The sequence below is a fragment of the Parambassis ranga genome, chromosome 16, assembly GCF_900634625.1.
Source record: "Parambassis ranga chromosome 16, fParRan2.1, whole genome shotgun sequence".
NCBI classification, from domain to species: Eukaryota; Metazoa; Chordata; class Actinopteri; family Ambassidae; genus Parambassis; species Parambassis ranga.
In genome coordinates this window covers 1909866-1925324 of record NC_041036.1, presented here as the reverse complement: position 1 = coordinate 1925324, position 15459 = coordinate 1909866, and the positions used below count along the sequence as shown (strand labels likewise).

At 43.8% G+C, this 15459-nt stretch overlaps 1 protein-coding gene across 1 annotated transcript in view; it reads right to left on the bottom strand.

The window, feature by feature from the left end:
* Nucleotides 1-496: 496 nt before the first annotated feature.
* Nucleotides 497-15459, bottom strand: part of ascc3 (activating signal cointegrator 1 complex subunit 3) — a 93543-nt gene continuing 78580 nt past the window's right edge. The window contains exons 31-42 of the mRNA XM_028424792.1: nt 15174-15311; nt 14975-15095; nt 14723-14855; nt 13347-13472; nt 10342-10453; nt 10132-10266; nt 7053-7277; nt 3517-3668; nt 3247-3397; nt 1838-2044; nt 1567-1742; nt 497-887 (exon numbers count right to left, since the gene is read on the bottom strand). Coding sequence (XP_028280593.1) covers nt 740-887; nt 1567-1742; nt 1838-2044; nt 3247-3397; nt 3517-3668; nt 7053-7277; nt 10132-10266; nt 10342-10453; nt 13347-13472; nt 14723-14855; nt 14975-15095; nt 15174-15311 — 1824 coding nt within the window. The 3' untranslated portion in view covers nt 497-739. The remainder of the gene's footprint in view (nt 888-1566; nt 1743-1837; nt 2045-3246; nt 3398-3516; nt 3669-7052; nt 7278-10131; nt 10267-10341; nt 10454-13346; nt 13473-14722; nt 14856-14974; nt 15096-15173; nt 15312-15459) is intronic.

Below are 15459 nucleotides of genomic sequence, written 5' to 3'. Positions count from 1 at the left end.
TTTGACACATTTCTCTCCTGGTAAGATTTATTCTGACCAAACAGATGTGACAAATTTCTCTCTCTGTGTGTCTGTACTTTACAAAGAGATTCAACGTGCTCCTTATAGCAACTTTTATTGATTCGGCTCTGTCAGAAAAATATTGTGGAAAGCCGAGCTCCTCTGTCTATAACTTGTTTACATAACTGTATCAGCCTCTGTCACACACTGGATGTGAACTGGCATTGATTTTTTTGAGCAAATGCTGAGCAGCCCAGTTTACAGAGGGGTAAAAATTAAAGATTGTCCCAGTTCACGGCTGCATCCTTAAATAGATGTGAGCAATAACTGATCCTCCAAACCCGGGCAGGACAAAGCTTCATTTCATGGCCTCGTGAGGAACAGAGCAGCCGTGTTGTTAGACTGTTAGAACATATTTGGTCTCAGGAAGCAGAACTGCACCCTCTGAAATGAGACTTCAGCAGGTACACCAAAGAAAAGAAAGTTCCAGCCCCAGAAAGAGGTGCACTGAAGAGGTTTATTCAGGAAAAATCAATAAAATGAGTGAACTAAAACCTTCCATCTTCCAAGAGCCAAGTGAGTGAATCCTGGGAAAATGAGGTGCACAGTTTTCTGGCAGCTTTAACAGCCCAGAATGAGATGCAGTAAGAACCGAAGGCCACTTTCAGAACTAAGAACTGAACCAGAAATAAGCCAGGAGGAAGCCGACACCAGTAAACCTGAAGGTGCTGAGTCTTCCTCAGCGGAGGGGCGGGTCACTGACGGAGTCCGACACCTCGGTGTTGACCTGGGCAGCGATGCTGGCGGGGTTAACGTTCAGGTGGATGTCATACTGCTGGTCCAGGCCCAGGTAGCTGTCACTCAACAGGTAGAGTGTGTAGATACACCTGGAAGCAGACGACAGGAGCTGAGGGTCAAACCTACAGGGTAACCAAGCTAATTAGCTAATTAGCTGCTGATAGTTTAAGTGCAGTAAACTGAAGACTTTAATTACATCAATTTATACATTTAAAGATCTTGACTGTATCAACTTCAAGCAGGATAGACACTCAGTGAACAATGACTATTGATTAATCAATCAGTAATTCTTAATTTTAGTCTTGTTACCACGGAAACAGACTCAATATTGATGTTCTCTCTCTGGAGCAGACAATCCAGATTTTTCCTTCATCTTTTTTTTTTTATTCTGGAGGCTAAAGCCTCTCAGTGACTGGGTTTTACTCCCATTCATGTGTTTGGCAGTTAGAATAAATGTCTGCTCCTTTTTCTCAAGTAAACATCACCAGCTGTAAGGTTAATATCAACCAATCAATTATATTGATACAAAGAAGACGACTAAGTCGAGTCATTAAGACGCTACACAGTCCATTTTTACCTAGATGTCTGTCACTGCACCCTGAGAAGTCATGAAAATGGCGTTCCTGTCTGTACACCGCCTCACCACTGTGTTACGTATGCTACACCCATGAACTGCTCTCTGCTTGTGATCCAGGGTTTCAGGCTGCATTTCAGTTTGGCCTTCAGGTGTGTTTGCTGTCAGTGAGTCTGCTTCTGCATGCAGCTTACTTTCCAGTCCTCTCCGGTGTGAAGAAGGCCAGGGACACAGCTGTGTGGTTGCGCACGTATCCGACCCGTTTGAGCGCCAGCAGCTCCCGACGGTCCACCTCCCCCATGATGAGGAACCAGCCCTCATCTTTGGCCTTGGGGAACCTGGGAGCCTGGGCCTTGCTGTCCTGCTTCCTCTAAAAGGACAGACACACATTTCATGCTGTGCTATGCAGACATTCAATATGTCACGTTTATTTAATGATGACATCTCGGTGAAGAGCACACTGACCCTCTGTTGGCCCATGTTGATGCGTTTCAGCGACACCTGAAGAACGTACTCCTGGTCGGCGTGGACATCCAGCCAGCTGCTCTGGTCCCTCAGGTTAGCACCTGTTGGAGGGAGAGGCCGCTCCGTCTGCTCCTGGCTGTCCTCCCACCAGCCCTTCACACTCATCTCCATCTCCAGGACCGGGAGACGACTCAGAAAGCACCACGCCTGATAAGGGTGGAAGACGACGGTGACAAACCCAAATTTAGATAACAGAACCTGAAAACTATTTGTTGGGAAGGAAGCCATGTCGCAGCTGTTGTTGAACCTCAGCAAGTTTGATGATAGATTATAGCCAAGAACCACAGTCTAAACAAACTACAAACAAAGAGTTGGAACACGAGCGGAGCTGAGGTTGGGGTGGCGGTCGAAACACCCACTCGTCATTACAGTCAATTACACCCTTACTTATGCAAAATGTATACAACATTTGATTACACTATACTGTTTGTTGTAATGCAGTCGCACATACTTATGACACCAGTGGATGCTGTCTATTATACAACGTTTAATTAAAAAAAAAGCCAAATAATCCATTTAGAATACAGGATTAAAAACAGCTTGAAGATGTTTCAAAGATGTGGCGAAACATCTTCAATCCTTGAGTCCAGCTGCCTCGATTTAAACTCTTGGACATGACTATGACCTGGATGAATGAGAGACTGATAAAAATATCTGTTTTATCTCAGATGGACAGACACACTTCTCTGGGTTTAGTCATTTCTTCAGAGTTTTTATGAAGAATTTAACATTTGGTTCAACGTAATAGCCCCGCCACGAGGAGAACATCAGATAAAGAGAGAGAGAGAGAGAGAGCGCACACACACTGGTGTAGCAGAGGGTGTGTGTTTGTGCAGCAGTGTATTGAGGGGCTGGGGAGAGAAAAGCCTCTCTGATTCACCCAGCAAAAGCTATTTATGTGAGGATTACTCTCCCTGAGCAAGTCAGACAGGAACACTGCTGCACATCTAATTATTTAATTAGAGAGGCCGCCACACTGTGGGGGAGTAAAGGTGGGGAAGGGGGAAAGCAGGGACACTGATTGGGTGAAGCCACGGGGCCTGTCGCAGTGCCCGGACACTCTCATTACTGCTGCAATTAGCACTTAAATTGGAGCTGTAAACCCCATCTATGGAGCTGTAATTGGGGATCCTGGAGGTATCTGGGACCACAGTGGCAAGGCTGCTCATGGCTCATCATTGATAACGACGTGTGTGTGTATGTGTGTGTTCTGCATGCACTAACTGTGAGAAGATAATTCTTATAAAAGCCACACAATTCAAGGGCTTGTAATCTATGTCCCTGTTGTTTCTATTATTTCTGTAATAGATCAATATTTGCTGGTTTTGATCTTGTATCTGTATTATTACCTGGCCGATCTGACTTGATTGAAGCTCTTGGCCGACAATAGCAGTGAAAACACTTTCTCTTCCATTGCAGGCAGCAATCAGCTCAGGAAGTCCTTCGATGGGTCGGTTGAAGCCTCCTGCATCACTCCTCCCCTTCTTGTTGACCCATTTCCTACAGTGTGGACAATAATAATAAGAAGAAGAAGAAGAAGAAGAAGTTCATCGGCGGCTTGCTTCACCACCTACTACTATCTGCTACTGGAACACATGAGCAGCACTCGCGCTTCTTACCTGAACAGGTACAGGTCTTGGTGTTCCACATGTGGCAGCGTCAGTAAGGAGGAGTCGTGCAGCCAGCGGCCCTGGACGATCATCTGCACCAGGTTGCAGATACTGATGGCCGTAACCAGCCAGCCTTCATTAGCAGCTACATCCAGCATCGCCTGAGGAGGAGGAGGAGAAGAAGAAGCAGGCTGAAAAGCAACGCTTCTAAAATAACAACCCTAATGAACCAACAATATTTTGCATATTTTATTGCAATGATGACGCTGTGATCGATTCACCTGAGACCAACCAACACATGACACAAGACTTTGAACATATGCAGATGTCATGTGTTCCTGAGGATTAGTCCACTTTGTAAAGGCCTTGCTGTGGGGCCTGCAGCAGCTTTATATCACCTCCAGAACTAAAAGATCCTCAAAATTCAACCTAGTGGTTCAGAGTGATAACAGAATGGCAGGCCAAGCAGAGGTAGTATTTCAAATGAAGAGCCCCAAGCTTTGCAGGGAGGGCTTGACATTCATGACATAACTATAAAAAGAAGAAATAGACGCCGGACAAAAAGCAGCTTTAGAATAAAAACATCAGTAGCCAGCCTCCAGCTCCCTGGTCCTGCTTGCTTTGTGATTCCCTCCTCGCTGAACAGAGTTTCAAACTTCATTAATCTAAAAAGTCATTTCCTGAGAGTAACTATGGCTAAAAAAGGAGTCCGGCTGCACAGAGGAGGCCTTGTGGAGGTAATCAAAATGCTAATGCAGTACAAATTAACAGAGTGATTTACATTTCACAGTAGCTGCTTGAGCAAATGAATGACAGAATATGGCAGTGGCGCTTGGCGCCTAACAGCAACAGGTCTAATTGATGAGAATCACAGCATGTAACTCAAATCAAAGGACTCAAGGTTCACAGACGGGACCCCCAGAGGAGAAGATGTGTACTGAAGATTTTAAACTATTACTCTGCCACTATTATATTTATCAGTTTTTCCTTAAAAAAGTGCAATTTGTGATTAATTTTCAATTTGAGCAGAGAGCTGTGAGACAGCACTCTGCTGTTATGCCACTTTTAACCATTAGATGGTTGACTGAACCGATGTAGCATCTAGTCTGTACTGAAGCTCGGCTCACCCTTTGTGTGAGGTGTGAGGAGGGTGACAGCTTGTTAGTATGTTTCTATTCGGATTTTATCCATTTATTTTTCATATGAAAACATTTTAACACTGTGCAAGTACGCTTCATTGACTGTTCTGAGATCCGACTCTTTAGTTATCAATCAAACTTATTGACAGACATAAAGCACCCTGCAAATTGTAAACTTTTTACAAAATGTCCACACCTTCCACCGTTGAAGATCAGGGTGGTGACTCTATCACCACCTCAACATCATATGAGTCTACCTGGGTCCTAGCTAATCTAAATACACACAAAACAATGGAGCGTCGTCACCCACCAAGCTGAGGTCACCCACCAAGTATTAGAACCTGTCAATTAAAATGTAGCCTTGTCTGTCAGCCTGTGGCATTTGCTTCATGTTAACGATAAGTATCAATAAAACCGTACATTTGTTCAATAAAAACAGCCATAAAGAAACTGAAGACAAGAACCATTCCAGTAAATAGAAGCAGCAGGACACCGGAGAAGTATCCACATCCATGATCCATGTAATATCGCTGCCAGATACACAGCATGGAAAATTACAAGCACATGTACACATGGAGACGCACCGGCAGCCCTCCTGAGCTGTGGACAATGGCTTACAGACGTTCAGACATGGTCCTGACTTCAAACAGTGCTTACAGAAGAAGGAGCTAAATAAACACCATCGACCACAAGGGTTAAATAACCTGATCCATGAACTCCTAATGTTTGTTATCAATGATTCTGACTCTGTGATAACTTTGAGCAGGTGCTGAATTTTCCACCGCTCAAACCCAGCTTCTTTCCATATAAACACTGACGGCCGGTCTATGGAGAGTCCTGCTTGTTAGATTGAACCTGTTATTTATGGGATGGATCAGCAGGTCCAACTACAAATCACCTACTAATGTTTAACATTCCCGTTATCCTCTGCTTTTAGGTACGGCACAGCAAAGCTTCACAGTGTGTGCTTTCTTTTCATGTGCAGCACATAAGTTACACTGTATCATCTCTAAAGACTCGGCATCAACACAACAGGCAGAATTCTGGATTTTCATGCACACTCCTTTCAATAAAAACTCTTTAATACACAGTATTAATAGTGATCTTATGTGTGGACTTAAAATTCAGCTCTGCTAGTGTATAAGAGCACAACTGGATGTTTCCTTGTCCACACAGAGTGCACAAGAGAACAAGAAGAGTTAACTGCTGCGACAATTCTTGACTAAAATACACTATGTGTAACTCCAGCTGGTCTGTGTGTAGTTGTAAATCTTAAAGGTAGGGTAGGAGATTTCAATCTGATGCACTTTTTGTTAAATTAGTGTAACTTCTCTTTACAATCCGATAGCAACCAATTAGTTCGGCAGTTTCACTTTAAAACGAAGAATATGAATCATCTGTGGAAGCTATAAAACACTAAAAACATCAGCCAATCCTCCGGGTGGACCCTGTGCGGAGTATTGGCTGGTTGTCACTCTCTTCCTGCTCTGCGTGCACCAGAGAGGTACGTGCATGATGGCCGAAGTCACAGACTGGTTGGGAGGCGTGGCTTCGGGGTGAGCTGCGAGAGAACGGGGCGTGTGTTTACTTTCAAAATCTGGCTGACTCTCACTGAGTTTTTAAAATCTCCTAATTCTGCAATCTATTGGATCTGCAGGTGATGATTGTTTATTGATCGTCCATGATGTATTGTAATGTTTTATAAAAAAGAAATAAACAGTAGAAAACACCCTGAAAATCTTCCTGTTTCCATTCTTTGCCAAATTGTTGCAGCAGATAATGAGGATTTAGATGATAACCTTGTTTGTCAGCTTCCTGTTTCATTATAAAAACTTCAGGAAATCTTCCTGGTGTGATGTGAAATAACCTGCCTGTCCCCCGGACCTCATCACCTTTCCATCAGACTTTACAAACGCTTAACTGGCTGCAAAAGAAACCAGAACTTGGATGAGTGTCCACATAGTGTCAAGTAGACTGAATGACACACCCCGGTTTTTTTTAGATACTTTAATAATCCCAGAGGGAAATTGCTTAAGGCTGCTGCCAAGCAGTGTCATACAATGACCAGCAAGGGTAAAGTGTCTTGCCCAAGGACACACAACAATGACTTAGGGAGGAGTTGGGATCGAACCACAACCACCAATATACACTATATATGCTATACACTGAGCCACTGCTGCCCGTCACTTTTTACAAAATGCAAAATGTACATCTCATTCTTTCATTTTAGAGCCACACCTGGATGACCTGCTTACAAGCAGAATGAAGATCAGTGCAGTTATCTACCACTCACACATGTCTGTTGATGTTGTGGCTAATATGTGCCATAAAGAGGCCGTGGAAGCTAATCTTATGTAACGTCCCTCACTGTTCCTTTATGTCATGTTTGTAATAACTCTGCTGTACCTGACAGATTCGGATGGCGTTGTCTAGCACTGTCTTGGTGTCCGTGGTGTAGTCGCTGCAGGGCAGCTGGGCGTGGCTGAAGTGTGCCTGCAGCAGCAGGTGGGTCTTGGTGTGGGCGCTGTCGTAGGAGTGGGGGTTGACCTGCAGGGGGAGCTGCTGAGCCAGCTGGCTGTTCAGCTGGTCTTCATTGTGTCTGACTGGCAGCTCGGCGTACTCCTCCGCATCCTGAAAGAGATCAAAAGTGAAACAAGAAGTCTGAAGCATGCCGCTTAAATCCAAGCATCTGTACTCCAACAGCTGCCTGAAGCTCCTGTGCTTTTCTTTTTTTCTTCGGTTTTCCACTCCCCACAAAGACATCTTTTCATCAGACTTGCTGATAAAAACATTCCTGCATTTAAAATCTAACCAGGGGTTTGATTGATCTTTGGAATTCTTCAAATTCCTTGACCCAGATTTCTTAAACGCTGAATAAAACCAGAGCGAAATGCAGTGGACCTCTGGGTGAGTAAAACGATGATGATGATGATGATGATGATGGTCCATCAATCTCCTCTTTTTAGCTGCGGCTGTGTGCACTGCTTTATTTGTGAGTGTTCAGATAGATGCGTGGACACGCATGGCTCCTCTACTCTAATTCACTCTCAACTTTGGCTAATGTAGTCCCATCAACAGGCTGTGCTGGAGGCATTTGTTAAGGCTCCATCCATCACCAGTGTTTCTCGAGCTAGGACCTGAGTGTGGGGGGCTGGGGGTGAGGGATGGGAACAGGGATCATCACCGAGTGATTTATCTTTTAGTGCCATTGTGTCTGCAATGGATGTGCAGGAGAGAAATACTATAGATCTTTAAGTAGTCATCATTAACAAGAACAAAACTCCACACACTGCCTAACATTCACAGAGACAGAGGGGGGAGGAGGAGACTGGAAGCAGGAACACAAAGCGAGGCAAAGGGGAGGGAGGTGTACACACGGATAACACTTACTGTGACTGAATGGTTTAGAAAAAGAACACATTGAAGGTAGTTAACATGTTAAACAGTCAGGCACCTGCAGTTAAAGAAAGCCTGAGCTAGGCTGGGTAAGTTTGGCTTTATGACAGTGTGCACCCACCAGGTTTTATAGCATCATTTGTGTAAGATTTACAGTTAAACTATATGGTGTTTGCTGTTTAAATTGCACGTTTAATCAATCAATTAGCAAGCACAGGCCCCAATAGTTAGTTCATCAATAAGGAAAGGTCATTTTTCCACCTAAGCATAACCATAACAGCTCATGGCTGGGTCAGTTAGCTTTGTGTTTCACGATTAAAAAAGTTCTGTTTTATTGTAACATGGATTCTACTGTACTTACATAGTAATGTACTCAAAAATGATTGATTAGATCTGAGAGCAAAGCAACAGGTTAATGGGGTCAAGAAGGAAAGAGGTCAGAGGATCGGGTAATACCGGTAACAGAGGATTACAATGCCAGCTATGCTTCTCCAAATCGATGTATAATTATTTTCCATCGATTCAAACAGTCTGCAGATGGAAAACAACCAGGGGTGGTAGAGAAAGGGAAAGAGAAAGGTGGTAATGGGCCTGGATGAGATCAAAGCTGCACGTCATTTTAAGGGAGGATTACTAAAAAATGAAATAACCGTTTAATCACCTCTATCCTCTGCTACTGACAGAGGTTTGCCAGCTAGCGCTTCTGTTGTCACTGGTTTTGCTTTGTCAGATGTCAATCTAGCATCACATTCCCAAAATGTCGACACTTCACCTGGAGATGCCATTTACCTCCCTGCTCTGGGAGTTTGTGACTGCAGCAGTTTGTCTTCACTGTGAGTACACAACCCTCTTCAGAAAAAACGGGGGACAAATACAGAGAGAAACTGAGACAAAGGCGTGCTGAGCGGTGCCGCAGAGCTCTGAGAGAAAATACGCATGTTAGGAGGGATGGGTGGGGGGGTGGGGGGGTGGGAAGTGATGGTGTGGGTGTCGCTCATTAGCGGCCACGCTGCAGCAATTAGGGGTAATTGAAGGAGCATGCCAGTGCTTTGGAGCTAACAGAAGGGGAGTGGAGAGGGCGGCGGGGTGACTGGCCTATTGTATCGCAGCTCGCTGGGGAGGGAGGGAGGCAGCGGGGCATAGCATGCTTTGGTCTGCTTCCAGCTGCATGTGTGTAAGGGAGAGTGATGTTAACTGTCTCAAAGTAGCCTCCCCTCCATATGTGAGCATCATTATTCGACCACTATTGGACTTACATGGTGAACAGAACCAACCTGAATACACACAAGTAACTCCCCCGTGTGTAGATGGTACACCAGGAAATAAATATCTTAACCAGTTACTTCTATACTAAATGTGTATTAATCCGCCACTGAAAATAGTCCCTTTGTTTGAATAGAAATATTTATAACAATCAGCATCTACGTAGTGGATTTTTTTAGTGTTTGACATGTTTTTGGTGATCAAATCCACTACGAATGATTACTAATGTATAAATAGGCCCATTAAGAGCAATGGAGGAGAGCAACATGTCACCCCCCTCCCTCACTGAAAGGTGTAAAACCACCATGTCATGAGTTGACCCCTCCAATCAGAAGCAAAGGTGAGGATGACCTCGCACATGAGGGCAGCAAATAAAAAGAAAACGGGTGTCAGGTCTCATGAAAACCATCAAAATCAGGACAGTTAATGAGACTCAGACAGAAGGAGAAGGATGTAACACTGTGTTATATCCTGTGTCAATGAGCACACATAAATATTAAAGGTAGAGATGCAGAAGAAAGAACTGAAAACAAAACAAAGTTTGTCAAAGTGTGAACTGGTTCAAAAAAGAATTACAACAAAAAAATCAATATTTATAGTCATCCACATAAAATAGGTGCAATTAATAAGATTCTATTTTCACATGTGACCGCAGGGAGCAGTGTTTAATTCCTACCTTACTCCCACATAACACACACTCACCTGCAGATGCACATAATTAAAAGATTTACCACAAGTATTTAAACAAAATGTCCTTAAACTCCCACAGGCTGGTGTCACACAGAAGGAGAGGCGCCTGACACAGCACCAGCAGGTTGGTACTCACCGTCAGAACAGAGAGCAGCTCCTGGATGGGCAGCTCCGCCTTCAGCCGCTCTTTGAACATGCGGACGGTCTCGTGCTTCAGGTAGTAATAGGAGGCGATGCGTCCGTGAGTCAGCGGCTCGATGGTTCGATCGTCCTGAAGCGCAAGTTAAAAAACTTGTTAAACACGTCTGGGACATCTGGGACATTCTTAGACATATCACACACAGACCTCTTGTATCTCTATGCAGTAAGAGCACTCCAGGTCCCGAAGACTCTTCGCCACCAAGTGGGACAGATATTTGTTGATGGACTCATTGCTGATGTCTTCGAGGCTGTAGTAACTGAACACAGAGCGAAGAGTGGTTACAGTTTGACAGCTCCATGATGACTTTATCAAAACGATTGGACAGGAAGACTAAGAGAATCAATACTGTTGGTCATACTCTGTTTGGAAAAAGATATGTGGACAGCCAGCTAGTTAAGAGTCTTATATTCTGAGTCTGATGAGGTCAGGAGCAGCACGTTCTTTCACACCAAACTGGAAATAAAGATGTTTACAATAGTCTTTACTAATAATACACCACAGAAGTGCTAAAAAAGCTCCACTGTACAACTACTGCAGTGATACAAACATGCAATGGAGCCTCATTAGTGCAGACAGGTCCGTCCAGCTGCTGCTACGTACTGTAGCGGTTAGAATTTTGTCAATACTTTGGTGCTGCAGACTCAAAGTCCCCTCTCACTAAAGATTCAGCGCCAGAAAATGATTCCCAGGTTACCCTATTATTAGCTGGAATAAGACAACCAGCGGCTGAAATGGGTTCCATGCTCCACACACCACGCTACAGTAAGTAACAGCTACCACATGACGCCCAGCAGAAGCGTAATCATAGACAATCTTCATTAGCTCAATGTTTGTGCATGGTGTGTGAAAAGGTAATATTCAGGCTGGTGGAAACAGACGCTGAAAATCATAAAGGCCTGTTCACAAGCTGGTCATTATTGTCACATGGTAATCAGTGATCATTAATTCATGCTTTCATCGGAACATTAATAAGTCATACATTGTAAATGGCCATTCTTACAGACTGGGATAGATAATAATAATAACTGGTTATTGTAAATCGGCGGTGATAAAGTACTAAAAAATACACAGGTCTGCAGTTATTCAGAGAAAAAATGTCCTTCCGAGCACATTTTACCACCCTGACACAGAAGTCAGGGTGGTAAAATGGGGACTGGAAAGGTGCTTAAATACTAATATTCATGATAAATGACAAATCCATTGAAGAAGAGTAATATAAACATAAAACCGAATACAAATACTTAACGAAAAAATCTGTTCCTGTGATTGTGTGTAGATATAAATATATGAAGCTCCTGTGCCTTTTGTGTTGACACTTAAAGAATCAGGTGGAGGAGGATCAGATATCAGATGAGGGTCATTTTACATTTTGTCTGCATAATGCATATAAAACCACCCACTTCCTCTACATTCAAACAAATGATATCTCCTGGATTATCATACACAGTCGCTTACGGTGCAGTGGGGGGGGGGGGGGGGGGGGGGGGCAGGAAGCAGCAGTCTGTTTGATGTGTTTAATGTTAAATATTTCTTTCATGCTCCATATGTTAACAGCGCACAGTTCTGTGTTTATCACCCAACACATTTCACTCAGGTCTTTCCCGGTGACACAGCCTGTCTGATTAAATCAGCCCATCAGCGTCGTCGCCATTAGGCTTTCTGATGTCAGCTGTTTATGACTCCCACGGGACCCCGCCGTGTGTGTTTGTGGAGAATCAAAAGCACAAATGCTGCCGTGATAGATGGAGATATAAAACACAGCTGCGTGGAAATAAACTCATCATAACCCATGTAATTCAACACTGAATTTAAAGCGATGATCTACAGCTAAAGAGCCTGGAATAACAGCCAAATATGTTTGTCATACTGGAGCCAAATTGTTTTGATTTAATGGAGCTCCTGTGGGTCTAACTTACTGTCAGCTGTAAGTGCACATCATGTAATACAAAGACTGCTGCTGGTTCCATTCACGCCTTCTGGAGGTGGACACATGTTCATGTCTCTGTTTCTTTTGTTTACAGTATCGGCATTGATCAGATGTTTGGTACAGGATCAGTCTAAAGGGGCTAATTTACTTACTAACCGCTGTATCGATTTGAACATGGGACACTTCTTAACAGGAGTAATGACTAATAATCAGCTCAACATGCCTTAGCTACAAAGCTAGTAATAAGCTAATGTTAGATAGCCAATGTTGAGCCTGATGTGGTCGATCCAGCATGTTTGATCTTGCTGAGTCTGAGTTAAGTCTCAAGGTTTTAGAATATCAAATATCAAACATCTCAAAGAAGAGAGGAAATACAAACACACTGTGTGTTCATAACCTACGATGTCACTGCTGCAAATATCATACAGTACATGAGTCTTAGTTGGACAGAAACCTGTTTTCTAGAAGACTGTGTGGTTGGAGTTTGTTTCATGCTCAACACTGATTTAATTATCAGTGAAGAGAAAAAACTTATGATGCTACAAATTTGGAGCACCTGCCTGCTGAGGTGAACAGGGGGCGAAGCCTGCTCCAACCCCTCACACAGATTCTGGTGAGTGACCTGGGCTTGGTCTGCAGGGCTGTCTGGGCTCGTCCCTTGGAGACGGGGTGAGCTGGAGGAACATATGGAGGGCGTTTAGAGTAGAACTCCTATGCCTTAAAGGACGCCAGCTGAGGTAGCTCAGACATCTGAACAGGACAGTTCTCTGAGGAGGATTTCCATGAATCTTAGAGGAGACCATGAGGAGACCCAGAGCAAGACAGGAAGGAAAATATTCCAACTTATCGTGTCCAAAGATGGCCTGATAAACGCTGCCTGAAGCGTTCCGCCAGTACACCCCTCAAGGGCCATTATTCTGGTGAAGATGATCAGGCAATGACCCAAATCCAGGTTTGAATCCCAAATGATGAGTGTAAGGTTTCACAGGCTAGTAAATCCCACTGCCTCAGTCAGTCAATGGTAAATGTGGGCTGACAGCCGTGCAAATACCAACAGGCAGGAATGTTCTGGAAGCCTCCGGCTACACAGCAGATGTTTGAATGAAGGACATGGCGCTGCTTTACCCAGGTTGTGCAAGTAGAGCCAGGTGTGTGTGTGTGTGTGAGTGTGTGTTACAGTTGGTAATAACATGTAGTGTGGTGCAGTTTTTTCTTTTCTAACCTGGGGTTCATCATCAGCCGTCTGAAGAAGTACGTCCAGGTGATGTAGTCCATGGCATCCTGTTTGGAGGAGATGGTCCCAGCAGCAATTTCAGCGTTCAGATGGTCTGACAGGACACCGAGGAGGCTGAAACAAACAAACATTAAACAATCAAAATGAAATAAAACGTAATCGAAGAAGAAGATTGACGCACCAGCTCATCAAGCACATTTGATCTTGTTACGCAATTTCCCCATTGTGGGACTAATAAAGGTATTCTTAATTCTTAATTACTGTTAGAGGGAGTCCAGGTTGACAACAAATGAGCATGTGTGCATCACTGAAAAGGCTCCCCTTCAGGTTATTCATATTAAAATATACATTGCATTATCTGCACTGAGTGCAGCTGAAGCACATCTCCAATAATTTCTCTTTCCAGAAGCAAACTTCAGGTTAAACATTATTGACCTGAATAACTGTGTACTTGAAACAGTCGGAACACTCTTCACCAGCAGGGATCTCACCCTTGTTAAACTCCAAAAAAGCTGAGAGAAACCTAGATTTGAGTCCCTTTGGATTTCAATCTTTTCCTTATTTCTGCCTGTATCTGACTGTTTAAAGTGAAGAGAGACAAGAAGGGTGGAGAGAGAGTCTCAGGTTGAAATGGAAGCTGGGCTGCTGCGGCATTAGAGAACGTTTTGGTTGGAGACATTTAACGTAGATAGAATAATCCAAAACAAAGTGCTTGGTTAATGGGGCAGATTAAGCCCACAGGTGAAGAGTTCTAAATGACTCTGTCCTGTTAATGACACTCATTCTGCATTAGTAGCTTCATTATCCTTTCAATGGTGACTGCTTGTCTATCATCTGGAACTCTTCTTCTTCTTATTTTTTTGTCACTCTTTAACCATTTTCTTCACCGCTGCAACATCCTTACTTCTCTCTGTGTGCTGTTTTATACTGGACAATTTGAAGGAAGTCATTTAAACGTCTTTATTTTCCCTACAATAAACCTCCTGTACATGTGCCAGCAGTGCTAGTGGATGCTGTTTACTGTATTACACAATATGGTGGACACTCCTTCAGGGAACACATAGATGTCAAACAGGTGGGATTCATTGTTATTCATTGTTATTCACATGTGGCTGAACAGATCCATACTGCCTTGTCCACACAGGTGTACAGATTTAAAGCTTTGTCTTGCCCTTTAATGTAATAGACAGTGGGAAAAATCTTAATGACCTTTTACAACAACATTAATGCATATGTGCAAGGTGTTTAAAGGCATCACATTCAGCACTCCAAGATGCTGGCAAACAGGGTTAGTCAAGAGAAGAAGCAGCTAAAAAAACATGGTGGCGTAATCTAAGTTTAAAGTTGAGATGGGTGTCTGTTACCTGGACTCAACAGGGAACGGCTCATAGAGGAACTTCTTGTAGAAATCCTTCTTGATGTCGTGGACCAGAATAACAGCTTTGCCCTGGTCGTCAAACTGAGGCCGGCCGGCTCGCCCCATCATCTGCAAGACATCTACACGCACAGCACGCCATTAAAAATCACTGCCTTTACATGGCATGCATGATTCAGCAACTTTATAGCAACAGTTTTAAAATTATGTTAATGATTCCTAATTACTGTGGTGTGAGTACCTGTTATAGGGTAGTCCACATAGCGCCTGGTCTTCCCGTCATAGTATTCAGTTCCCTTGACGACCACCAGGTGAGCGGGGAAGTTCACGCCCCAGGCCAGAGTGCTGGTGGCGATCAAAACCTGTCAACACAAGTCACAATCTATGAGCAGCTTTGTTTGTAGTGAGTATACAGGAGCGTCCAGGAGAAGGGATCATACCTGGATCTTACAGTTGACAAACAGTTCCTCCACCGTCTTTCTGTCTCTCTCATGCAGACCTGCGTGATGCATGCCGATCCCAAAGGCCAGCGTCAGCTTCAGGTTAGAGTCCCGAACTGTTGCTATGATGTCCTCAATCTGCAGACAATGACACGTCAGTGAGCGGTAGGGTCCATGTGACGCCACTTTATGTCCTCTCAGTCAATATTACAGCACATATCAGAACGACTTCTTTAGCAAAAGACTTCACAAAGATAGAATTCCTTTGATACACAACACAAACTTG